Source organism: Dromiciops gliroides, chromosome 1, assembly GCF_019393635.1.
Source record: "Dromiciops gliroides isolate mDroGli1 chromosome 1, mDroGli1.pri, whole genome shotgun sequence".
Classification (NCBI taxonomy): Eukaryota; Metazoa; Chordata; class Mammalia; order Microbiotheria; family Microbiotheriidae; genus Dromiciops; species Dromiciops gliroides.
In genome coordinates this window covers 73,855,547-73,877,358 of record NC_057861.1, presented here as the reverse complement: position 1 = coordinate 73,877,358, position 21,812 = coordinate 73,855,547, and the positions used below count along the sequence as shown (strand labels likewise).

General features: G+C 45.2%; 1 protein-coding gene across 2 annotated transcripts in view; it reads right to left on the bottom strand.

Moving 5' to 3' along the window:
• Positions 1-13,317, bottom strand: part of COLGALT1 (collagen beta(1-O)galactosyltransferase 1) — a 31,206-nt gene extending 17,889 nt beyond the window's left edge. For both annotated transcript variants that reach the window (XM_043995747.1, XM_043995756.1), the window contains exons 1-9: positions 12,801-13,317; positions 12,586-12,696; positions 12,198-12,315; positions 8,584-8,718; positions 7,884-8,088; positions 7,373-7,492; positions 1,305-1,381; positions 1,092-1,198; positions 268-400 (exon numbers count right to left, since the gene is read on the bottom strand). In XM_043995747.1, the coding sequence (XP_043851682.1) occupies positions 268-400; positions 1,092-1,198; positions 1,305-1,381; positions 7,373-7,492; positions 7,884-8,088; positions 8,584-8,718; positions 12,198-12,315; positions 12,586-12,696; positions 12,801-13,081 (1,287 nt within the window). In that variant the 5' untranslated portion in view covers positions 13,082-13,317. The remainder of the gene's footprint in view (positions 1-267; positions 401-1,091; positions 1,199-1,304; positions 1,382-7,372; positions 7,493-7,883; positions 8,089-8,583; positions 8,719-12,197; positions 12,316-12,585; positions 12,697-12,800) is intronic.
• Between the last annotated feature and the right edge of the window lie 8,495 nt (positions 13,318-21,812).

The window sequence follows — 21,812 nt, the reverse complement described above, 5'->3', positions numbered from 1 at the left end:
CTTCCACTCATTGTTCCTAGTTCTGTCCTCTGGGGCCAGACAGAGCAGGTCTCGTCCTTCCTCCAGAGGACACCGACAGGTCCTTCAAACTCTTGAGGAGAGTTATCATGTTCCCCTATCTCCCCACTCTGGTCTGTAGGCTAAAAATACCAATCTGTGCCTGGCTGGGACATGGAAATATGCTGATATAAGGGCTATGCCGTCCAACTGAGCTCTCTTGAGGCGCCGTGGCATCGGGCCAGGTGAGCCCTTTCCACCGGCACTCACCTCCTTCCAGACTTGGTGGTGACTGAGGAAGCAGCCCAACTCCCCCTTGGTGAGCGGGCGGCCGTGGTAGGGATCCTGATAACCCGGAAGCATCCGAATCCCCAGGGCTTCCACTTGGCTTGTGTTCATGGCTCTAGAAAGAACACGGACAGAACTATTTTCTAAGCCATTCAAGGCTACAGATGATGGCTGAGCCAGCTGCAGACAGTATGTGGGGGAGGGAGGAAAGGGGAACAGAAATAAACTTTTATATAGCACCTACTACAGTGCTAGACACTGTACTAAGCACTTTGCAAATATTATCTCATTTGCTCCTCACAACAACCCTCCAAGGTAGGTGCTGTTATTATTTCTGTTTATAGTTAAGGAAAATAAGGCCAAAAGGTTGAGTGACTTGTCCAGGGTCACAGAGCTAGTAAGTGACTGAGGCCAGATTTGAACTCCAGTGTTCCTGACTCCAGGCCCCGTGCTCTAAGCACTGTGTCACCTAGCTACCCTTAATGAGCCCACCAGAAGCTTCCCAGCATTTCAGACCTGGGCATCTGCCTAGTGAGGAGGGCCACTGACCATATATCTCCTCCCACAGAACTAGTTTAGGACACATGGAGCATGCTATACCCCATGACATAAGACCTGGTGTGGGAATGAAGGGTGAGACTGACCATAGCCTGGCAAGGGATGCCACACACATCATCCTTAGGAGAGAGCAGGTGCTCATCACAGGACGTGTGGTAACCCATATTCCTGGAACTGCAATGTCACTGGTCCCTGCTGTGACCCAGGGTTTTCCCCAGGTCCCCTGGCTACTCAAGATTGGAACTCACCTTCCATCTATTGCATCAACAATTTTGCATTCAATCTCTTGTTCATAGAGAGTCCTCAGCATACGCTCACGTCTATCCAGTCGACGCTTAAGATTAATCATGAAGACCTACAAGGCCAAACACAAACCACAGTCAAACCCCAAAGCCTCCCTCCATCCTCTCCCTTCCCTCCTCCCAAGCTTGGCTCTCCCCAGGACCAGTGAGCACTCTTACCTCATCAAAGCCCATCTTATCGGGTACCTTGGCCTGGACAGAGGCAAAACGTGAAGGCTCCACTGGGGGATACTTTACTACAGGAAAAAGACATGCATGGTATCTGCTGTGATATCAAAGAACTGGAAACAAAGTCACTATCTATAACTATCATGCCCCAGAAACCTCACCATCCTACAGGATCACGTCAGCCTTAGCACTCACACCTGATCAGAACCATCAGCTCCTGGGACCGCTCTGAATGGATGATGGAGCAGAGAGCTGTCTCTTCATTTCATTCCCTTCCCTGTACTCCTTTGGATTCCATGCTTCCAAGCTGAATCCCCTTCCTTCCTCCCCCACCTCCACTTTTCAGCTTCCTTATGTGTACTGTTTTTCCTCCTTAGAGTATAAGCTCCTTGAGGCTAGGAATTTTCTTTTTCACATTTCCATCCCTACCACTTAGCAGTGCCTGGCACATAGTAGGTGTTTAGTAAATGTTTATTGACCATCTGACCTGTGGTACACGAACCCAATGAAATACTACTGTGCTGTAAAAAACAGTGAATATGAAGAATACAGAAGTGGAGGGGGAGAGATGTGTATGAACTGACACAGAATAAAATAAAAAGAACAAGGTAAACAATACATATGATAGAAACAATGTAAGGTAGGGAGAAGAATACAACACAATAATGACCATGCTTGACCCCAAAGGAAAATGAGCAAATGTACCTTCCTCTCCTTTTTGTGGGAATGGGGGACTATGGGTAAAGAATATTGCATGTGTTCAAATTTGGTTGCTATGTTAGTTGGGTTTGCTGAACTGACTTTTCCCTCCCTCTTATTTTAATATTTGTTACAAGGGATGGCTTTCTGGGGGGGTAGGGGAGAAAAGACTATATTTGGAAATTAAGGTGATTAAAAGATAGCAATAATTTTTTTTTAAAGAGACATGCATGGTAGTCCATCTACTGCCCTAGCCTTAGACTGTCAGAAATGTGATTTCAAAGCCAACAACCATAAACACCCACACATATAATTCCTGCCTTCAAGGACTCCCTCCCCCAAAACATGCAGATACATCATACCACATCACCACACATATGGAAAATGGATATACATGCACAGGGGACAATACATGAGATGTACGTAAGAACAATGGAATGGAAAAACAAAAACAGAAGGGGAATCATTTTGTGTACATACCATAGGAACACCCCAGAGAGAGGGAAGGAAATGTCTGGAATTATCAGCTTCGGTCAGCCATGGAAATCTCCATGGAGGAGGGGAATTTTAAGAGGAAACTGAAGTGAACAGGGGTGGGTAGAAGAGCATTGCAGGCCAGGAGGATAAGGAGCAGATTGGCTGGAGCAGAAGGGCCAAGGTGGAACGCCACACATATTGGAGCCTTTGCCTTCCCCACTAAAAATGCCCAGGGACGGGAACCTAGGCTTTTGAAAGGTTGAGCCGACTTCCACCAATCTTCAGCTCTGTGTGCCTCGAGTCAGGACAAAGACATAGTGTGAACCTTTCCCAAGGAATGTGAGGGGGAGAACAGGCAGTAGCTTGTGCTATGGACTGGACATCAGCCAGAACAGGAAGGCAGCTGTCAGAACCACCAGCAAGAGCCAAACTGCCAAATACCTCCAACGAAGGGCCTACCCTATGGGCTCATATGTCCTTACCTTCTGCAGTCCCATTCATTCCTTTATGCCCAGAGGCTGCTCCCTTCCAGGTCACCAGTGACCTCTTGAATTCACTGGCCTTCTCTCTCTGACCTCTCTATAGTATCTGACGTTAGTAAGAGATAGTGTAGGGGGCAGCTAGGTGGCACAGTGGATAGAGCACCAGCCTTGGAGTCAGAAGTACCTGAGTTCAAATCCGGCCTCAGACACTTAACACTTACTAGCTGTGTGACCCTGGGCAAGTCACTTAACCCCCATTGCCTCACTAAAAAAAAAAAAAAAGAGAGAGAGACAGTGTGGTACCATGTGAAAAAAAAATGCTGCATTTGAAGTTAGAGGACAAGGGTTCAAAGGTGACATTTAAACCCTTGTCCGCCTGGCTCCAATCTACCTTTCCAGATTTGTTATACATGACTCCTCTTCACACATTCAATGATCTAGGCCTCATATATAATATTCCATCTCCTATCTCCGTGCTTTTTCATAGACTGTCCCCCATGACTGATATGCATTCCCTCTTCTCATGCATGCCTCTTAGAACCCCTAATTTCCTCAGGTAAAGCACCACCTTCTACATGAAGCTTCCCCCTCTAGCCCCCACTAGTGTCTTACCTTCAAAATGACCTAACTCCTAGAAAGCATGGACTGTGCTTAATGCTTGTCTTTATATTCCCACCACCTAGAAGCATAAATGGTAATAGAAGGAATTTAACAAATGCTTCTTGATTGATTCTTGACTTTGCTAATGACCAAGCTCAGGCAAGCTATTTAACCTCTGAGGGCCTCAGTTTCCTCCCCTGTAAAATGAGGGGGGTGGGCTAGACAATGTTGAGACCACTTGCAGTTCTTATCTATAGTCCTGTGACCACTTTCTCCCCTTTCACAATCCTCCAGGGTTCTTTCCCCCTTTTCTGTCTTCTGTTTCCTCCCACTCCAAAGAAGGATATTCTCCAAGGAGCAAATGAATTTAGCAAGTGCTTGTGAGGTGATGTACTTTATGTCAGGTGCTATGCTAGGCACTGGAGATGCAAAGACAAATGAGAGGCAGATTTAAGCCCACTCCTCACTCCACCCACTCAGAAAACATTCTAATGGCTTCAATTAATGCAGAAGATTCCCAAGTCCCCATTTCCAGCCCTCTCGACCTCTTTCTGAGCTCTAGGCCCACATCTCTACTTGGATATCCTGCCAGATCAACATGTCCCCAAACAAGCGCCTTTCCCCCCCAAAAAAGCCTTCCCTTTCCTTATTGCACTGATGGACCCACCATTCTTTTTTTTTTTAGTTGCAGGGCAATGAGGGTTAAGTGACTTGCCCAGGGTCACACAGCTAGTGTTAAGTGTCTGAGGTCAGATTTGAACTCAGGTCCTCCTGAATCCAGGGCTAGTGCTTTATCCACTGTGCCACCTAGCTACCCCAGATCTCCACCCCCCGTAAAGAGGCCTTCCTTCCCAGTCTTCTCTCTTGGGTAGCTAGAGTTTCCCAGCTGAGATTGCTTTCATCTACATCTGAATACATCTTGCATGCACATAGCTGTATGCGTGTGGTCTCCTCCACTGGAAAGTCAGCTCTGGGGAAGGCAGGGAACCTGTTTTTGCACTTCTATGTATCCCAACAGTGCCTGGCTCATTTTGCTTGTAGATCAATCATGTCAGACTCTTTGTGACTCTATTTGGGGTTTTCTTGGCAAAGATCCTGGAATGGTTTGGCATTTCCTTCTCCAGTTCATTTGACAGATGAGAAAACTGAGGAAAACAGTGACTTGCCCAGGATCACACAGCTAGTGTCTATGGCTGGTTTTGAATTCAGGTCTTCCTGACTCCAGGCCTGGCATTCTATCCACTGCAGCACGTAGCTGCCCTTGCCTGGCTCATAGAAAAGTAATTCATAAATGCTTGTTGACTAACTAGCTTCCTACTATCCTTCCCAGTCTACAGACCCTTCCACAAGTGTGACTCTGAGGGAGCAGAGGAGGAGGGCAGGGGTCAATGACCTTCCTGACTCAACCACCCTTAGGATTTTTCAGCCTCCTCTGTCCCAGAAGAAACAGCAGGATCTTTCCCCTTCCGGCACACAGATCCACCTCCCTTTGGGCTTTGGGCAAAATAACTCTAATCACATCCAACTTTTATTTAGCTGGCTTCCTTGGAAAGGTGGGGCTCTGATTAATAATAATAATAATAATGACAACAATAAATAACATTTCTGTAGGGCTTCATGGTTTGCAAGGTGCTTTATCTATATTCTTTCATTTGATCCTCACCACAATCCTGGGAAATAGGTACTATTATTACCCCCATTTTTCAGATGAGGAAACTGAAATGTAGACAGAGGTTAAGTGACTTGCCCATGGTCACACAGGTAAAAAATATCTGAAGCAAGATTTGCCCTTGGGTTTCCTGACTCCATGTCCAGAACTCTAAAGAAGAAAATGGCAGACCACTCCAGTATTTTTGCCAAGAAAACCACAAATGGGGTCATGAAGAGTTAGATATATCTAAAATGATCGAACAACAGTGAAATGAAGTAAAAACTACCAGCATTTTTATTCAGTACTAACAGAAACCAGCCAATAGGAACAGAAATTCACTGAGATAATTTGGCAGACAATAGGTTCAGATCACCATCTTATACCATATACCAAAATGAGTGCCAAAAAGGATAAGGGACCTAAACATAAAATGTCACATCAGAAAAAAGTAAAGGGGAAGGGAAAGAGAATTCATGATCATGATCAAACAAGGGATCAAGGAGATTGCAAAAGACCAAATAGTCAATTTGGTTATATAAAAAATTTTATAGCTGCACTTTTAGAAAAAAAGGAAAGAAAGAAGGGAAGGATGAAAGGAAGGAAGGAACGGCTGAACAGATTGTGACTCCTGCATGTAATGGTACATTACTGCACTATAATTAAGGAAGAATGTGAGAAAGTCAGAGAAATATAGTAAGGTTTTCATGAACTGTTGCAGAACAGAGAAAACAGAACCAGGAGAACCATAAACACAACCATTATGATCATGCAAGTAAAAAAACAACCAAGAGGCAGTCAAATTCTGACTAAATAAAATGCTTAATTTTGATTCCAAACAATAGGAAGAGGTGAGGGACTATAGATGCTAAATATTGCACTTGCCAACAGACACGATCCCTAGGGGGTTTAAATGCTTTTCTTCATTACAAGAGAAAAGAGTGGATGAGGAGTAAACTGGGAAATTACTATGAGCTAGGTGGCACAGTGTACAGAGCACTGTATTCTTTTTTTTTTTTTTGGTGAGGCAATTGGGGTTAAGTGACTTGCCCAGGGTCACATAGCCAGTAAGTGTTAAGTGTCTGAGGCCAGATTTGAACTCAGGTACTCCTGACTCCAGGGCCAGTGCTCTATCCACTGCACCACCTAGCTGCCCCTAGAGCACTGTATTCTAGAGTTAGGAAGACCTGAGTTCAAATTCAACCTAAGACACTAAGTAGCTGAGTGGCCCTTAGCAAATCACTTAACTGCTATCTGCCTCAGTTTCCACATTTGTAGAATTGGGATATTAATAGTGCCAATCTCTTGGGGGTCTTGTGAAGATCAAATGAGATAATACAAAGTAGGCCAAAAGTCACGAATATTTAATAACATCTTTGTTTTTAATTTACAATGCCATAGCATCGTATACCGTATATATAGAAAATGAATTTGCATTACATGTGAAAAATCAAATCTTGTAAATGATGAAAAATAAAGAAAAAATAATTTTCAAAAAGTTATTAAAACATCAGACCCCTTTGTGACTTTTGGCTCACCCTGTATTTGTAAAGTGCTTTGCAAACTCTGAAGGACTATATGCGTGCTATTAATAATTATTATATTAGTAGTAATAACAGTAATAACTTTAAATAAATCTTATGATCCTGTACCTTGCCCATATCCACCTCCATGCCTTGTCCTCTGCCAATCCAAACCCTACCCATTCTTCAAGGCTAACTATGCCCTATGTCTTCCATGAAATTTTCCCAGACTACTCCTGTACACCATGACTTTTCCCTCTTTTGAATTCCTATGGCAGTATCTGTCTATTACCCTTATCCACATCAGTCTTATGAATAATTGTCTCTGGAATTAGGAGCTTAGGCTCCTAATGACCAAACACAGGATTCCTGTACTCACAAGAAGCTTAGCAATGGACTAGGTTCTGACTGAAACCAGATCTGACCTCAAGAGAGATGTAGTTTTCTAATTCCATGCTGCCCAGTCCAAGCTTGAGAGAAGAGAATGGCTGTGGTCCAGGGGAGCTGCTCTCTTGGGACTTATCAAAGGAGACAGAGAATTTCTAAATATAGTGTGAAGTGGAGAGAGAGGAAAAAGACAGCCATTTCCAGAGAAAGCCTCCCTTGAGCACAGGCTGGGATCAGACTTACCCATGACCTCAAGCTGGGCATGCATGAAGCTCTCAGCCTCATCTCGAAGGGAGCTGTGGGCTCTCAGTGGTACTGGGAGGAAGCCGTAGACCTCCTTGTTGCAGACAAACATCTGCACTTCTGCAAGCAGCAAAAAACAGAAAAGAAGTTAAACTGTAGTTGTGCTGTAACAACATATAAACATTCAGATACCATGCTGATCAAAAGACCACAGTATAAGGGGGCAGCCAGGTGGCACAGTGGATAAAGCACCAGGCCTGGATTCAGGAGGATGTGAGTTCAAATCCAGCCTCAGACACTTGACACTAGCTGTGTGACCCTGGGCAAGTCACTTAACCCTCCCTCCCCTGGGAAAAAAAAAAGACCACAGTATGTGGATAGGCAGGCAGGGGTATTTATGCAAATATGAGATTTTGTCAATGTGTGCGTGTGACTCTTCCTCAGAGTAGAGTCCTGCCTAATATTAATTACATGGATGCCCCACATCTGTAATAAGGCAGGGGCCACTCACCTGCTTGCTTACAGGAGAAAGCAAAGACAATGATGTCATCAAAGGACCAGGTGTAATCAGGATGGGGGGGGTAGAAGGCGAGCTCCCGAGAGGCCTCTTTCCTTAGGTCTATCAGAAAGGTAGAGTGCACCATGGGAACAGCAAAGCAGCCCCGGCGATCCCGCCTCCTGATGGGTATGTATGCTGGCGTTCGTTTGTAATAGCCCTAGGAGGAAAGACAACATAGTCCCAGGGTAGAAGTGGAGGACCCAGGGAGCCCCCAAAGGCGATTCAGAGCCCTAGAAGGTAAGTTCAAGAGGATCACACAGAGCTCCCTGTGTTTCCATACAAAAAAGAATAAATGTAGAAAAAGCAGGAACTGGTAGGAAATTGACCAACAAGCATTAATTAATGGCTTTATTGATTAATTAATTTAACTTATTAATGACTTTATTAACTGTACTAAGTGCTAGGGATACAAAGAAAGGCAAAAGCAGTCCCTGCCCTCAAGGAGTTTACATTTCAGTGGAAAGCAAAAGATAAAGTTGCTTGGGTCTTAGGAAAGCAAAGGCAGGGCAGACAAATCCTGATATTTTTTAAATGACCAATTCAGAAGGCAATAGAATTGGGGTCACCAAATCCTGGATGTGGGCCCAGGAGGTAACCTTTATGTTCCCCACAGTTATCACCACACATTGAATGGAGGCTGTGGCCTGCCTACCTGAGAAGTCATCCCGCACCAGAAATTGGAATAGGCAGCTCTGGAGTCCAGCATGGGTGCCACGACTGTCTTGTTCTCTGCGATCAGTAGCGACAGAGTGTCTGGGTTTATCAGAAGATTATCTGCATCCAGAAACTAAAAAGCAGAAGAATAAAGCCAGGGTAGAATTCACAGCATGTGACTGCAGCAGCCAGCTGGCTTGTCCAGAGTTCTCAGGACATAACACTCCCCAGCTGTCTTCCTCCTTCCCTCCAGCCTCTCTCACACTAGCCAGCATAGCAGTCTTTAAGTTCCAGGCAACCCGGATACTTTTTCACATGGCAATCTTATTTAATCACTTTTTTATTGATAGATTGTATTCTTACATTACCTTCATTTTCAAATATAATCCTTTCCCTCCCTTCTCTACCCGCTGAGCCATCTCTTGTATCAAAAGATTTTTAAAAGGGTGGGGAAGAGAAGCAACTCAGAAAAAACTAACATCTCGACTCGTTCTGACAGTCTATGTGATGTTGTTGATAAAAAAATGTCAGACAGCACATGGCTAAGGACCTCCTTCCAAATGGACATCAAACCCTTAATGAGGACACCTTGAAATTGACCAACCATATAGTTACTGACTAACCATACTATGATACTGACCAACCATATGGTTATTGACTAACCATACTATGATACTGACCAACCATATGGTTATTGACTAACCATACCATCATCTAGCCTACATCTCTCCATCTTCTCCACAAGAATAATTTGAGAATCTTTGGCAAATGCTCCACTAAAATCTGGGCAAACTATATCTATAGGATTCCCTTAATCTAACAGTAGAATAATCCCGTCCAAAAAGACGAGGTTAGTATGGCATGACCTGTTTTTGACAAAGCTATGTTAGCTCTTCTTTTGTTTTTGTTTTTGTTTTGTTTTGTTTTGTTTTGCAGGGCAATGAGGGTTAAGTGACTTGCCCAGGGTCACACATATGTTAGTTCTTTGTGATCCCTGCTCCCTTCTCTAAGCATTCTCTTTAAAAAAAAAAAAAGAGAGAGATTCACCCTTCTTCCATCCTAGCCAAGAAATCACTAGTTGCTCTGCTGTGGTCTAAGGAAGAATGCCAGCAGATACCCAGAAAATTAAAGTCCCCCAACATGCCTGTATCATGATAGGCTTGTGATCTATTTTCCAAACTCCTCCAGTACAAACCAGAGACACAAAGCTATACATATTCTTTGGTCTAGAAATTCCTCTCTTAGAGTCCACACTCCAAAACGAAAAAGAAATTTATGCAAAGACATTTCCAACTGTGCCATTCAAAATGGAATGACCACCAAATACACCCTTCGTCCCCTTGAACAGGGTTTAGGCAGGCAGTGACTTGATGGTAGCAGCATGATAGAGTGGGAAGAGCAATGGACTTGGCATGCTGAGGCCTGGAATGAATGAATACCTAGCTCCAATACTTACTCACTTACCATCTCTCTAAGCCTCAGTTTCTTCTTCTTCGAAATCAAGATAAGAATAATCCTTGCACTACTGACCTGAAAGGGATCTGCAGATCTTGAAAGAGTATAGAAATGGGAGCTATTCTTACTGTGACTACACAGCAGTGAAAAGGAACATATGCAAACTGGTGAGACAGAAATGTGTCTGAGAAGATAAAATGCCAAATGCAACAGTGATCATGACTGTTAACATCATTTCAATATCTCTAAAAGACTAAAAGAGAATTGAGTATAGACTTGAATATTTATTTGCTTTTTGTTTTAGGGGTAGTTTCTCAGTTTCGTATTTTTTTAACAATTAGAGGTACTTATGAAAATGAAACAAGGTAGTTAGTGGTCAGATGCTTCAACCTAAGATCTAGCTCTGTTGTTGTTGTCCAGATGTTTCACTCATGTCTGACTTTCTGTGACCCTATTTGGGGTTTTCTTGGCAAAGATACTGGAGTGGTTTATCATTTCCTTCTCCTGCTTATTTTATGGGTGAGGAAACTGAGGCAAACAGAGTTAAGTGACTTGCCCAGGGTTACGGATTTAAACTCAGGTCCTCCTAACTCCAGGGCCAGCACTCCATCCGCTATGCCACCTAGCTGCCCCAAGATCTATCTTTAGATCACAAAATATCAGAACTGATGGGGCCCTAAGGGAAAATCTAAACCAACCTCCTCATTTTATAGAGAGGTAAACTGAGACCCATCTGAGTGACATGGCTTATGCAAGGTCACATGGCCAGCCAGCTGCAGAAGTAGGACTCAAACACAAACTGAAATTGAGATAACATCCTCAAAAAGTCTCTGCTGAGTATGACACTGACCACCACAGTTGAGGGTGCTTCTTTATTTACATTCACAAGCCCTGCAAAAACTAGGGAAATTTGCTATTTTAAGGAACCTTGGAGTGGAGATGGTGGCAGGGGCAGGTGATGGCAATTCTTTTGTTAAAGGATAGTAACTAATTTGCTTGCTTTATAAATCTAGATGGTCACATGCCAAGTTTGCTTAAAGCAAGAAGTACTTGTGACACCAGCTATTTCTGGTCTCTGCATCCTCCTCTCCTGCACTGTAGTCCCGCTCCTTCTCCTGTAAGAGAGAAGCTGTCTCTCACAGCCCAAAGGGAGGGAGGGGCCACACTCCCAACCTTAGTTCTGTTCCGCCTCGCCTCCTGCTGCTTCTATCATGGAAGATGCTCACTCTAACCTACCAAGGGCCAGAGAAACCCTGGAACATCTATCAACTTCCTAGTGATACCAGGATCACTGATCCCTGGGTGTGTGCTAAGTCAAAGCAGGCATGGAAGCTGGTGCTTTAAGTGGGGCCTTTCTGAACATCACGATGATGATTTATGGAGAGGTACTGTGCGATAGAGGCATTCTTAGAGTCAAGAAGACCAAGGCATCAAGTACAGCCTCTGACATATCCTGGCTGAGTGGTTGTGGGCAAGTCACTTTCATTCTTGGAGTTCCAGGCAACTCTCATAAGACTATAAATGGCAAAGCAAAGACCTAAGCAGTCCAGTGAATGCGCAGCAATGGGACAGGGAGTTCCTTCCTCTGAGAGTTCTTTATACCAATGAAATCACAGGGTCAGTCCAAAACAAGCAAACAAACAAAACCCCTGACCTTTATATTACACTTCCAAAGGCAACGTGGCATGGAGTGAATGAAGATCTGGCCACAGAGTCAACAAGACCAAGGATTCAAGTATAGACTGGGAAACACATCACATCTGTGATCCTAGGCCAGTCCTTTCAGCCCCCGCCCCCTCACCCCCACCCCAGGAAATTCTCTAAGGCTCTCTAAGCCGCTAACCAATGAAATCACAGGGGTCAAGGCAAATATTTCAGGTTTGAAAAGCATATATTAACTGATGCAATATTATTATTCTCATTTTACAGAAAAAGGAAACTGAGCCTTAGGAACTTGGGTAAGATTAGGAGAGATGTGTCTGAGGTGGATTTTGAGCTCGAATTTTGGAGACTCCAAGTTCAGCACTCTCAGCATCGATTCAGCTTTAGCTTGTGACAGGCAACTTCCTCTTCCCTCATAAACCCAAGGGGATGGGAGGCTGAGATGGGGGAAGGGGGGAAGAAGGGGAAGGCTGGGAAGCTGTCAGTGGCTCTTACCAGGATGTAGTCTGCCCACATATCCCGAGCTGATTTCAAGGCTGCCTGTCGGAGCTTCATCACATGCTCATAGCGAGAATTGGACCAGTGCTTGGGACCCTCCTCATCAGGGTAGGATCTGTGGGGAGCCACAATTGCCTAAAAGGTTAGTGCCAGGGCCATGTTGGACCCCCAGCCCAGAATGCAGCCTATCCCTTTGGGGGGGCCTGGGAGGCCGGAAACTCAGCCCCATCGGGGGACTGCCTCAACAGTTGGCCCTTCCCGTCCCTGTCCCCGAATAGGTGTCCCCGGCCCCCAGCCGCCTCTGCAGGCTGACTGACAGCTCAGGCCAGCCCAGGCTCCCACAGGCAGCTTCCCGCCTCCAGCACAATCCCTCCCCAGCCCTCACCTCGGCTCCTCCATGGGCCGCCACTCCACGTAGTGGTAAAGGTTCTTCACGCCCACCAGCCACTCCCGCAGCACGGCCGAGGTGTTGTCCACGTTGTGGTCCGTGGCCACCCTGCAAAGACACAGGCACGCCGCGCTCAGGCCGGGGCCGGGCTGGGGAGGGGCCCAGGTCCAGGTGGGGGGGGGGGGGAGAGGGGCAGGGATGGGGCTCCTCACCACAGCGCGGTGCGGTCCCGCGGGTGCCGCAGCCTCTCCAGGGCGCCCAGGGTCGAGGGCAGTGCGTGGGCCGCATTGCGGGCAATCAGCGCGATGAGGACCCGCGGCGCCTGCAGCGAAGACTCGGGGCTCCAGCGCTCCTCCGGAAAGTAGGCGGCGGCTCGGCCCGGGCCCCGCAGGAGCAGCGCGGCGGCGGCGCACAGCGCCAGGCCCAACAGGCGCGGGGCCCCGGGGCTAGAGCTCCGGCTCCGACTCCGACTCCCGGCCCAGGCTGTGCCCATGGCGAGAGAACCCTGCCTGGCCCTGACCACGACTGGCCGCCGCCTCCCCTTTAAGCCGCCTTTCTGACCTCCGACCGCAGCACTCCGCACAAAGCCCAGACCAACCTAGGCCAGTCCTGGCCAGCGCCGCCACGGCGATTCCCCGGGAGCCTCTCGGCCCGCTCCGCGAGAACCTAGCGCCCGGATCCGGCCTTAAAGCAAGGGGCCTCGTGTCCCAAACCCCTAACCGGGACCCCGCCCCGCCCCAGCACCGGTGTCTGGCCTTAAAGGGGTGGGCCCTCCTCCCCAGACCTGCCCCTTCCCCAACCGACACCGCCCGGCCACGGAGCCCAGCCTCGTAGGGATCCGCCCCTTAAGCCTAGACCTGGAGGCCTGGGGAGAGGCTCACTGTGTGTCCCAGCGGCGGACCAGGGACATGTGCCCTACGGGATTGGGCCCGACAGACAGGACTCCAACGCGGCCGGAGTGCTGGACACCGGCCTTAAAAGACGGGACGGGACAACCCGGGTCCTAAGTGGCCCCGAGCTCAGGCGTCCTGCAGCACATAACCGTTGAGTCCGGCAATGCATCTGGGTGCTAGGGTTGTGCCTCCCCATCCTAAATGACTTTTAGGTGGCGTATTTCAATCAGGAATCACAGAACATCAGAAATGGAAAAAGGCAGCCTCTTCACCCTCTCTAAGCACCCCGTTAGGTGAGGGATGCGCGGACACCTCAGCCCCTGCCCTTGCACCTACTCCTCCCCTTACCATCTATGGAGTCTGGAGGGCTGGACTCCAACCCCACCCCCTCTGAGGGAGTGGGTTTGAAGACCTCTCACTCAAGAGCCCGCTGCCACGTGTAATGAAGCCTTAGCTACTCTGACCAACTTCACCAAATAGTCTGCGCAATGTACTTAACTAGTGTTCCAGAGCAGAAGAGGGCTTGAGGGACCATCTGGAGCAACCTCCTCTTTTTACAGATGCGGAAATAGAGGCCCACAGAAATTGTTATTTAATATAATAGCATTTATATAAGGCTCTGATGTTTGTGAAGCATTTTACATGTGTTATCTGATTTGATCCTCACAGTAACCCTGGAGGTAGGCCTATTTCACAGAAGAAGAAACTGAGGTAGGCAGGTTAAGTGACTTGCTCTGGTTTTCATAGCTAGTAAATGTACCTTACTTAAGGTCACACAAGTAATAAATGTTCCCAGTCCTCCACGATTGAGGGTACAGGGTAAGGATCTCAGATTACAGATCAGATTGGAAGTCCCAGCATATCTTCCATGTCACTCTTTCCTATATTTGGATGATGCAAAGAAAATGGCAAGGAGCATATGTTTATTTTGGTCCCTGGGAAATCAATCACCAGATATTTACTGACTGATATGTTGTCTTCACCCTCCACTGCTTTGTTTATGGAGAGAGAACAGGCTAATGCTGTTTGTTCTCCATCACTACAGGAACCTAGAGTCACAAGTCATTTGAGACTTCCTATCCAGTGTCTAGAAAATTCTTAACTCCTCTTCCCCTTCTACCCATGATCCAGAATAACCATCTGCTGAGTGGAAAATCTTCTTACGCTGCTACCAGTCTCTGTTCCCTCAGGCCCAACTAGTTCTTCCCAACCTCTCCCAGTTCCTTATCCTCTGCTGTCCTGTTGTGCCCTCTGGTACTTCTGTGATGAACAGACTCCCTTTCATCCTAAACTTAAATCTCTTCTCATAATCTTCCTTCAAGTAAACCTAACACCCTCCAGGAAATGCTACATCCATAGCAACCATGTCTAATGCTAGATGCTCCTCTCACCCTGTCCCTTACTCCAATCCACTGGACCAAGAAAAGTGTGTTTCATATTCCTAGCTCCTCATTGCCATTTCCAAACCATCCTTCTGCTTCCATCACTCTGTAACCCCTTCCTCTTTAGAGGTTCGTTCCATCTCTGTCAGTGATGTTAAGATCTTTCTTGCATAGTTCTTTTGTGTATTTTTGCCACCTCTTCTTAATCCCTTCTGCTTCTGTCAAGTTCCTACCATCTTTGTCTTTTATTAGCCCATTTTTGCACAAAATTTTCCCTTGATATCGCTTATTGTTGAAGAGATCTCTTGTCTTTCTCATTATAAACATCAACAAAACTAAGATTTTGACAATTGGCCCCATTACTTCTTTTTTTTTTTTGTGAGGCAATTGGGGTTAAGTGACTTGCCCAGGGTCACATGGCTAGTAAGTGTCAAGTGTCTAAGGCCGGATTTGAACTCAGGTCCTCCTGAATCCAGGGCCAGTGCTTTATCCACTGTGCCATCTAGCTGCCCTGGCCCCATTACTTCTTGACAAATAGAGGGAGAAGAAATGGAAGCAGTGTCATATTTTGTATTCTTGGGCTCAAAGATCACTATAGATGGTGACTGCAGCCATGAAATTGCTTCTTGGAAGGAAAGCTATGGGAAATGTGGGCAGTATAGTAAAAAAAGGGGGGGCAGCTAGGTGGCGCAGTGGATGGGGCACCGGCCCTGGATTCAGGAGGACCTGAGTTCAGATCCAGCCTCAGACACTTGACACGTTCTAGCTGTGTGACCCTGGGCAAGTCACTTAACCCCCATTGCCCTGAAAAACAAAAAACAATCAAACAAACAAACAAAACAAAAAAAGGTCAAATAGTCAAAACTATGATTTTTCCAATAGCAATGTATGGCTGTGAGAGTTGGACTATAAGGAAAGCTGAGGGCTGCAGAATCCATACTTTTGAATTGTGGTGTTGGAGAAGACTTTTGAGAGTCCCTAGGTCAGTAAGGAGATAGATCAAATCAGTCAGTTCTTAAAGAAATTAATTGAGGCTATGCCCTGGAAGGTCAAACACTGAAACTTGAAGCTTAAATACTTTGGCCACGTAATGAGAAGATGGGAAAGACTCTGATGTTGGGAAAGATTAAAGGCGAAAGGAAATGGGACTTTAGAGGATGAGATGGATAGACAGTATCATGGCAACAATGAACATAAATTTAGACAGAATTTGAGATATAGTGGAAATTCTATGGGGTCATGCAGAGTCAGACTGAACAACTCTCCTTCAGGTAGTGCAGTGGATAGATTTCTGGTCCTCAAGTCAGGAAATTATCTTCATGAATTTAAATCTGGCCTCAGACACTAACTGTGTGACCCTTGGCAAATCATTTAATCCTGTTTGCCTCGGTTCCTTATCTGTAACATGAGCTAGAGAAGGAAATGGCAAACCACTTCAATATCTCTACCAAGAGAACCCCAAATGGGGTCATGAAGAGTTGGAAATGACTGAACAACAACTATATCGCCCTGTTTAGGATCTGTCATCCACTGACCTCTAGAGTTCTACTCTCCCTTCTTTTTTCAAGGATTTGTGTATTCACCTGAGACCCAGTTTTCTTCATTCCAAACTCTTCTCTTAGAGACTTCAATATAAATTGTGATGTCCTCTCAAACATCCTGGCCTTTCAGTTTATCAATTTCAATACCTTTATGTCTTTACTCCATGTCAGTAACCCACAGGGATAGGCATAGCTTGGATCTCATTACTATGCTACCTCCATGATCCTGAAATTCTGAAGTTTCTCTCTGATCATAACTTCCTGCCTTTCCATCTCTCCTTCTATTGGACCTCTCCTAAGCCTATTGAGAAAATAGGCTCCCACAATCCATCACTCCTTTGTCTTCACTTTACTACTGTAGTCTTGACCCTATATTGACCAGTTCAATTTCACACTGCCCCTTGCCCCCTTCACCTGTCACCACCCATACATTGCCTCTAATCCTAGGTTATCCCCACAATTGTCTTTCTTTGCTCCTACTCACATCCCGCTCTATGCCACTGGAGGGAGTTACTTAACCATGCTAGCTGTATCCTCCTCCTTGAAAAGGCCAAGCCCTGTATGTGTGCCCTCGAGCCCCTCCCCTTTCCTCTCTGGCAAAAAGCTTCCTCCTTTGCTCATGAATCTCTCTTCTCTTATCTTCAGTTTCTTCTCAGCTACTGGCTGCTATACTGTTTCCTACAAACATTTCCAGGCCTCCCTCAGTCTTAAAAAACCTTCCTTTACTCTGCCATCCATCCTCTCAAGCTATTGCTCTTCTCTCCCTTTCGAAGTCCTAGAAAAAGCCTTCTCTCTGTAACTCCAGCTTATTTCTTGGCCTCTTGCCACCTGGCTTCAGACTCCATCGAACTCAACTGAAACATCTCTTTTCAGAGTCATCAGTGATCTCTTGGCCACCAAGTTGGATGAGCTTTTTTCAGCCCCTCATCCTATTTGACTCCTCTACAGCTTTTAGTCTTTCTCAACCACTCCCTCCTACAGTCATCAGAATACTTCTCTCTTCAACTTCTCTTGTCTAAACCCCACTCTCTCTCACACTCTTTTCCTGGATCACCATTAACTCTCCTTACTACTTGCCCCAACTATGACAATTTCCCAAAGTTCTATCCTGGGTCTCTTTTCTCCTCTCTCCACATTCTTTAACTTCACCAGCTCCCATGGATTTAATTATCGTCTATATGCAGATAACTCCCACATCTATAAATATGGATCTAAGCTGCCGAATTCTAGTTTCATATTGCCAAGCATTTGCCAGACATCTCCACCTGGAAGTCCCATTAATATCTCAAGGTCAACATGTCCAAAACAGAACTCATTATCTTCCCCCTAAAAAAACCCCATACCACTAAATTTTAAAGCCTTGCAAACATTCCAGATGCTTCCCTTTCCCTTGCACTCCATCTCCAATCAGCTGCCAAGACCTGTATGTTATACCTCCACAACATCTCTTTCATCCATCTCCATTCACCACCACTCTAGTCCATGTCCTCATCACCTCTCCGCTGTCCTATTACAATAGCCCCCAGGGGCAGCTAGGTGGTGCAGTGGATAAAGCACCGGCCCTGGATTCAGGAGGACCTGAGTTCAAATCCGGCCTCAGACACTTGACACTTACTAGCTGTGTGACCCTGGGCAAGTCACTTAACCCCCATTGCCCCACAAAAAAAAAAAAAACAATAGCCCCCTAATTGGTTTGCTTGTTTTCAGTTTCTCCCCTCTCACATACTACTAAAATAATCTTCTAAGGCATAGACCTATGTTACTCGCTTTAAAATCATCAGGGGATCCCTATTGCTTTTAAAATACCAGCTCCTCAGCCTAGCATCTAAAGCCTTTCACAATCTGGTACCAGACTACCTTTTTTGTTTTGTTTTGTTTTTTTAGTGAGGCAATTGGGATTAAGTGACTTGCCCAGGGTCACACAGCTAGTAAGTGTTAAGTGTCTGAGGCCGGATTTGAACTCAGGTACTCCTGACTCTAGGGCCGGTGCTCTATCCACTGCGCCATCTAGCTGCCCCTAGACTACCTTTTCAGACTTATTTCCTGTACTCCACATTCCAGCCAAACAGGCCCAATAGTTCTTTCCTGAACTTGACATTCCATCTCTTGTTTCTAGGCCTTGACACAAGCTGTCCTCAATTCCTGGTATGCGTTCCTTCCTCACCTCCACCTTTTTAGGATGCTTATCATGTGTTTCCTCATAGGCGAAGCCTTTACGGACCTCCCAGTTGTTATTGTTTATCCCTCCCCCTCAAATTACTTCCTACTTTACTCATCTGTACATGGTGTATTCCCCAGCTGAACTGAAATTCCTTAAGAACCAGAGACTTTTTGTCTTTATATTCTGAATACCTACCATGGTCACTTGCATGTGGTCATGCTTAGTAACTGTTTGCTGATGCCCTAGGTGAGTTGGGCAGTTCCCTGAAGGACAGCCCTATAACTCACAGGAAGATAGGATTCCTGATTGGCTCCAGGCTGAGAGAAACTTCATTGAGAGAAGGGGCAAATTCTGGAATGGCTAGTGGGAGCCTCTAGAGTCAGAGACATGTGGGCAAAACCAGCCCTCCCCCCACACACCTTGATTTCCAGCACCTACACCCCCAGAAACTGCTAATCACAGACTTTTCTGGTGAGATCATTCTTTCCTTGGCTGAAAGATTTTATCTCGTTCCTGAATTGAAGAGCCTGTTTGTTCTTGTGTATTCTATTGTCTACCCTAATCTATATAAACTGCACTAATTTCTGTTTTACTGCTTACTTGAATAAATATGTCTCCTAGTTATCCCTGATTGTTTCTTGTACAACACATGATCGGTGAGAGGCTTTCCAACCTGGGACAAGACTGTGTTCTGGACAGGCACTGGCTCAAAGTCTCTGGCCCTGAAGCCTTTAATGTTGATCCCTCATTGGAATTTCCTCAAAGTTTAGGGAGGCCACCAGAGCCAGGCTGAATGACTGACTCCCCTTCTCCTGAGATACTTCACAAGCTAGTGGCTGAAGTGACCCAGGATGATTTCTCCAGAAGGGTTTCCTTGCAGACTTGATTGGATTCTGACAGGGAAAGGAGGCTAATTAGTTCAGTCTTCTCCCAGGATTTCGAATCTGTCCCTCAGGTTATTATTCCCTGGGAGATTGTACCCCTAGGCCTTACCAGGGTTATCTCTCAGTTACTGGTACCCCTAGGTTATATAAGCAGGTTGGGGATGCGGTAGATAACATCCTGAGTCAGAAAGACGAGTTCAAATTTGGCCTCAGATACTTATTTACTAGCTGAATGACCATGATCTAAGTCAGTCTGCTTTATTTTACTTATGTGTAAAATGGAGACAATAAGAAGACCTATATCCCAGGACTGTTGTGAAGATAAAATTAGATAATATTTGTAAAAGCTTTGCAACCTTAAAGCAAAATGCAAATACTTGCTATTTTTATTAGCCAATAGTTTATATGATACACAAGTACTTTTTCAAAATGTGTTATATTGAATAGGTATTTCCTATATATGTATACATGTGCACATATAGGAACATTTCACAGATTACTTAAGGAAAATTTTAGAACCTATTTTCATAAAATTTTAAGGAAAACTTTACTTGCCACTAGAATTAGAATTAGGAAGCCTTGTTTCCTAAGCCCAGGTTCTGACATGTGTGACTTGGAGAGTCACCTAAACTTTTCAGCCTGTTTCCTCATCGTATGAGGAGTTTGGACAAGTCTAAATTTTTCATGATTCTATGATTCCTTTTAATTTTATTTATTTATTGGTTGGTTTGGGTGGGGGGGTTATAGGGCAATGAGGGTTAAGTGACTTGCGCAGGGTCACACAGCTAGTAAGTGTCAAGTGTCTGAGGCAGGATTTGAACTCAAGTCCTCCTGAATCCAGGGTCGGTGCTTTATCCACTGCGCCATCTAGCTGCCCCCTATTTTTTATTTGATTTTGATTCTATGATTCCTTTTACATTTTAATTCATCTTTAGGAGCCTTAAAAAAAGAGTATTCATGCTGGTTTTAAATGCCTAATCAGATTTTTAAAATGATTAACATTTCAATGACATAAAGATGTAGTATGAAATAATACAAGCAAAAATAATGATAATGTCCCAGAATTGTATACCACCTAGTCAGTGGATATAACACCTATTCAAATTCACCTATTCCATTTCCCAGGGGGAAAAAAATCATATTTCTTTTCTTAAAATCACAACTGTGACAGAGAATCTAGGACACAGGGTCAACTGCGATGAAGGTCCTCCACTCCAAGAAAAGAATGAGGTTAAACTACATTTCTGAGTGGGATGAAACCAATTGATGGATAATTGTCCTCCTACTCTAAGAGTAGCCGTGACTTTAAACTCTGTATCCAATTCAGATATAGATACGAGCCACAGAGTACATTTGCTGAAACGCAGTTTCTAAAGAATCTTAGCTGCCCAAGGCTGTCTATTGCTAACATTGGAACAAAGAGGGAAGAGCACCTACAGGGGGAGGGCAGGCAAGAAGCTGGAAGAGCAGAAAAGCCCAGATGTGACTGGGGAAGTTCACATGGGGCTTTCCCAAGAAGTAAAGAGAAAGAAGCGGCTCCCCCTCAAGAGAATTACTTCGGAAAACAGCTGGAAAAAAAAGCAGGCGGGGTTCCTGACGAGACTCAACGAAGTGGTTTAGCTCAGTAAAAAAGCAGATGCCTGTCTTTTAGCCAGCAGTATGCAGTGAGGAAAAGAATTCTGTGAGCCCATGAATTGGAATCAAACTGCTGGGAGGAGGGCCACCAAGTTCAGATAGGGAAAATTATTCAGTGTTAAAACAGACAAAGAGAGGCATAGGTTCCCTCAAAAATTTAGCTCTTAAGCTGTTACAAGAACTATTCAGAATGAGGTATTTTTTTTCTAGGTTTCCAGAAACTGCTTTAAGGAATGAACTCCATGAACTTTATTCATTTATGATAATATCTAAGTCATTTCCCAGCCATCACCAACTTTGGTTTTTGTTTTAGTCGATAAACTAGTCGATAAACGTTTATTAAACATCTACTATGTGCCAGGCTCTGTGTGAAACACTGGGAATACAAAAAGAGGCAAAAGACAGTCCCTGCCCTCAAGAAACTTGCAATCTAATGGGTAGACAACAAGCAAATATGAGCAAACTATATACAAGATAAATAGGAGGGGGCAGCTAGGTGGCAAAGTGGATAAAACACCAGCCCTGGATTCAGGAGGACCTGAGTTCAAATCTGACCTCAGAAATTTGACACTTCCTAACTGTGTGACCCTGGGCGAGTCACTTAATCCTCATAGCCCTGCAAAAAAACAAACAAGATAAATAGGAAATAGTTAACAGAGGGAAGGCAATAGAATTAAAAGGGGTTGGGGAAGGTCTCCTTAGAAGGCGGAAATTTTAGCTGAGGAAGT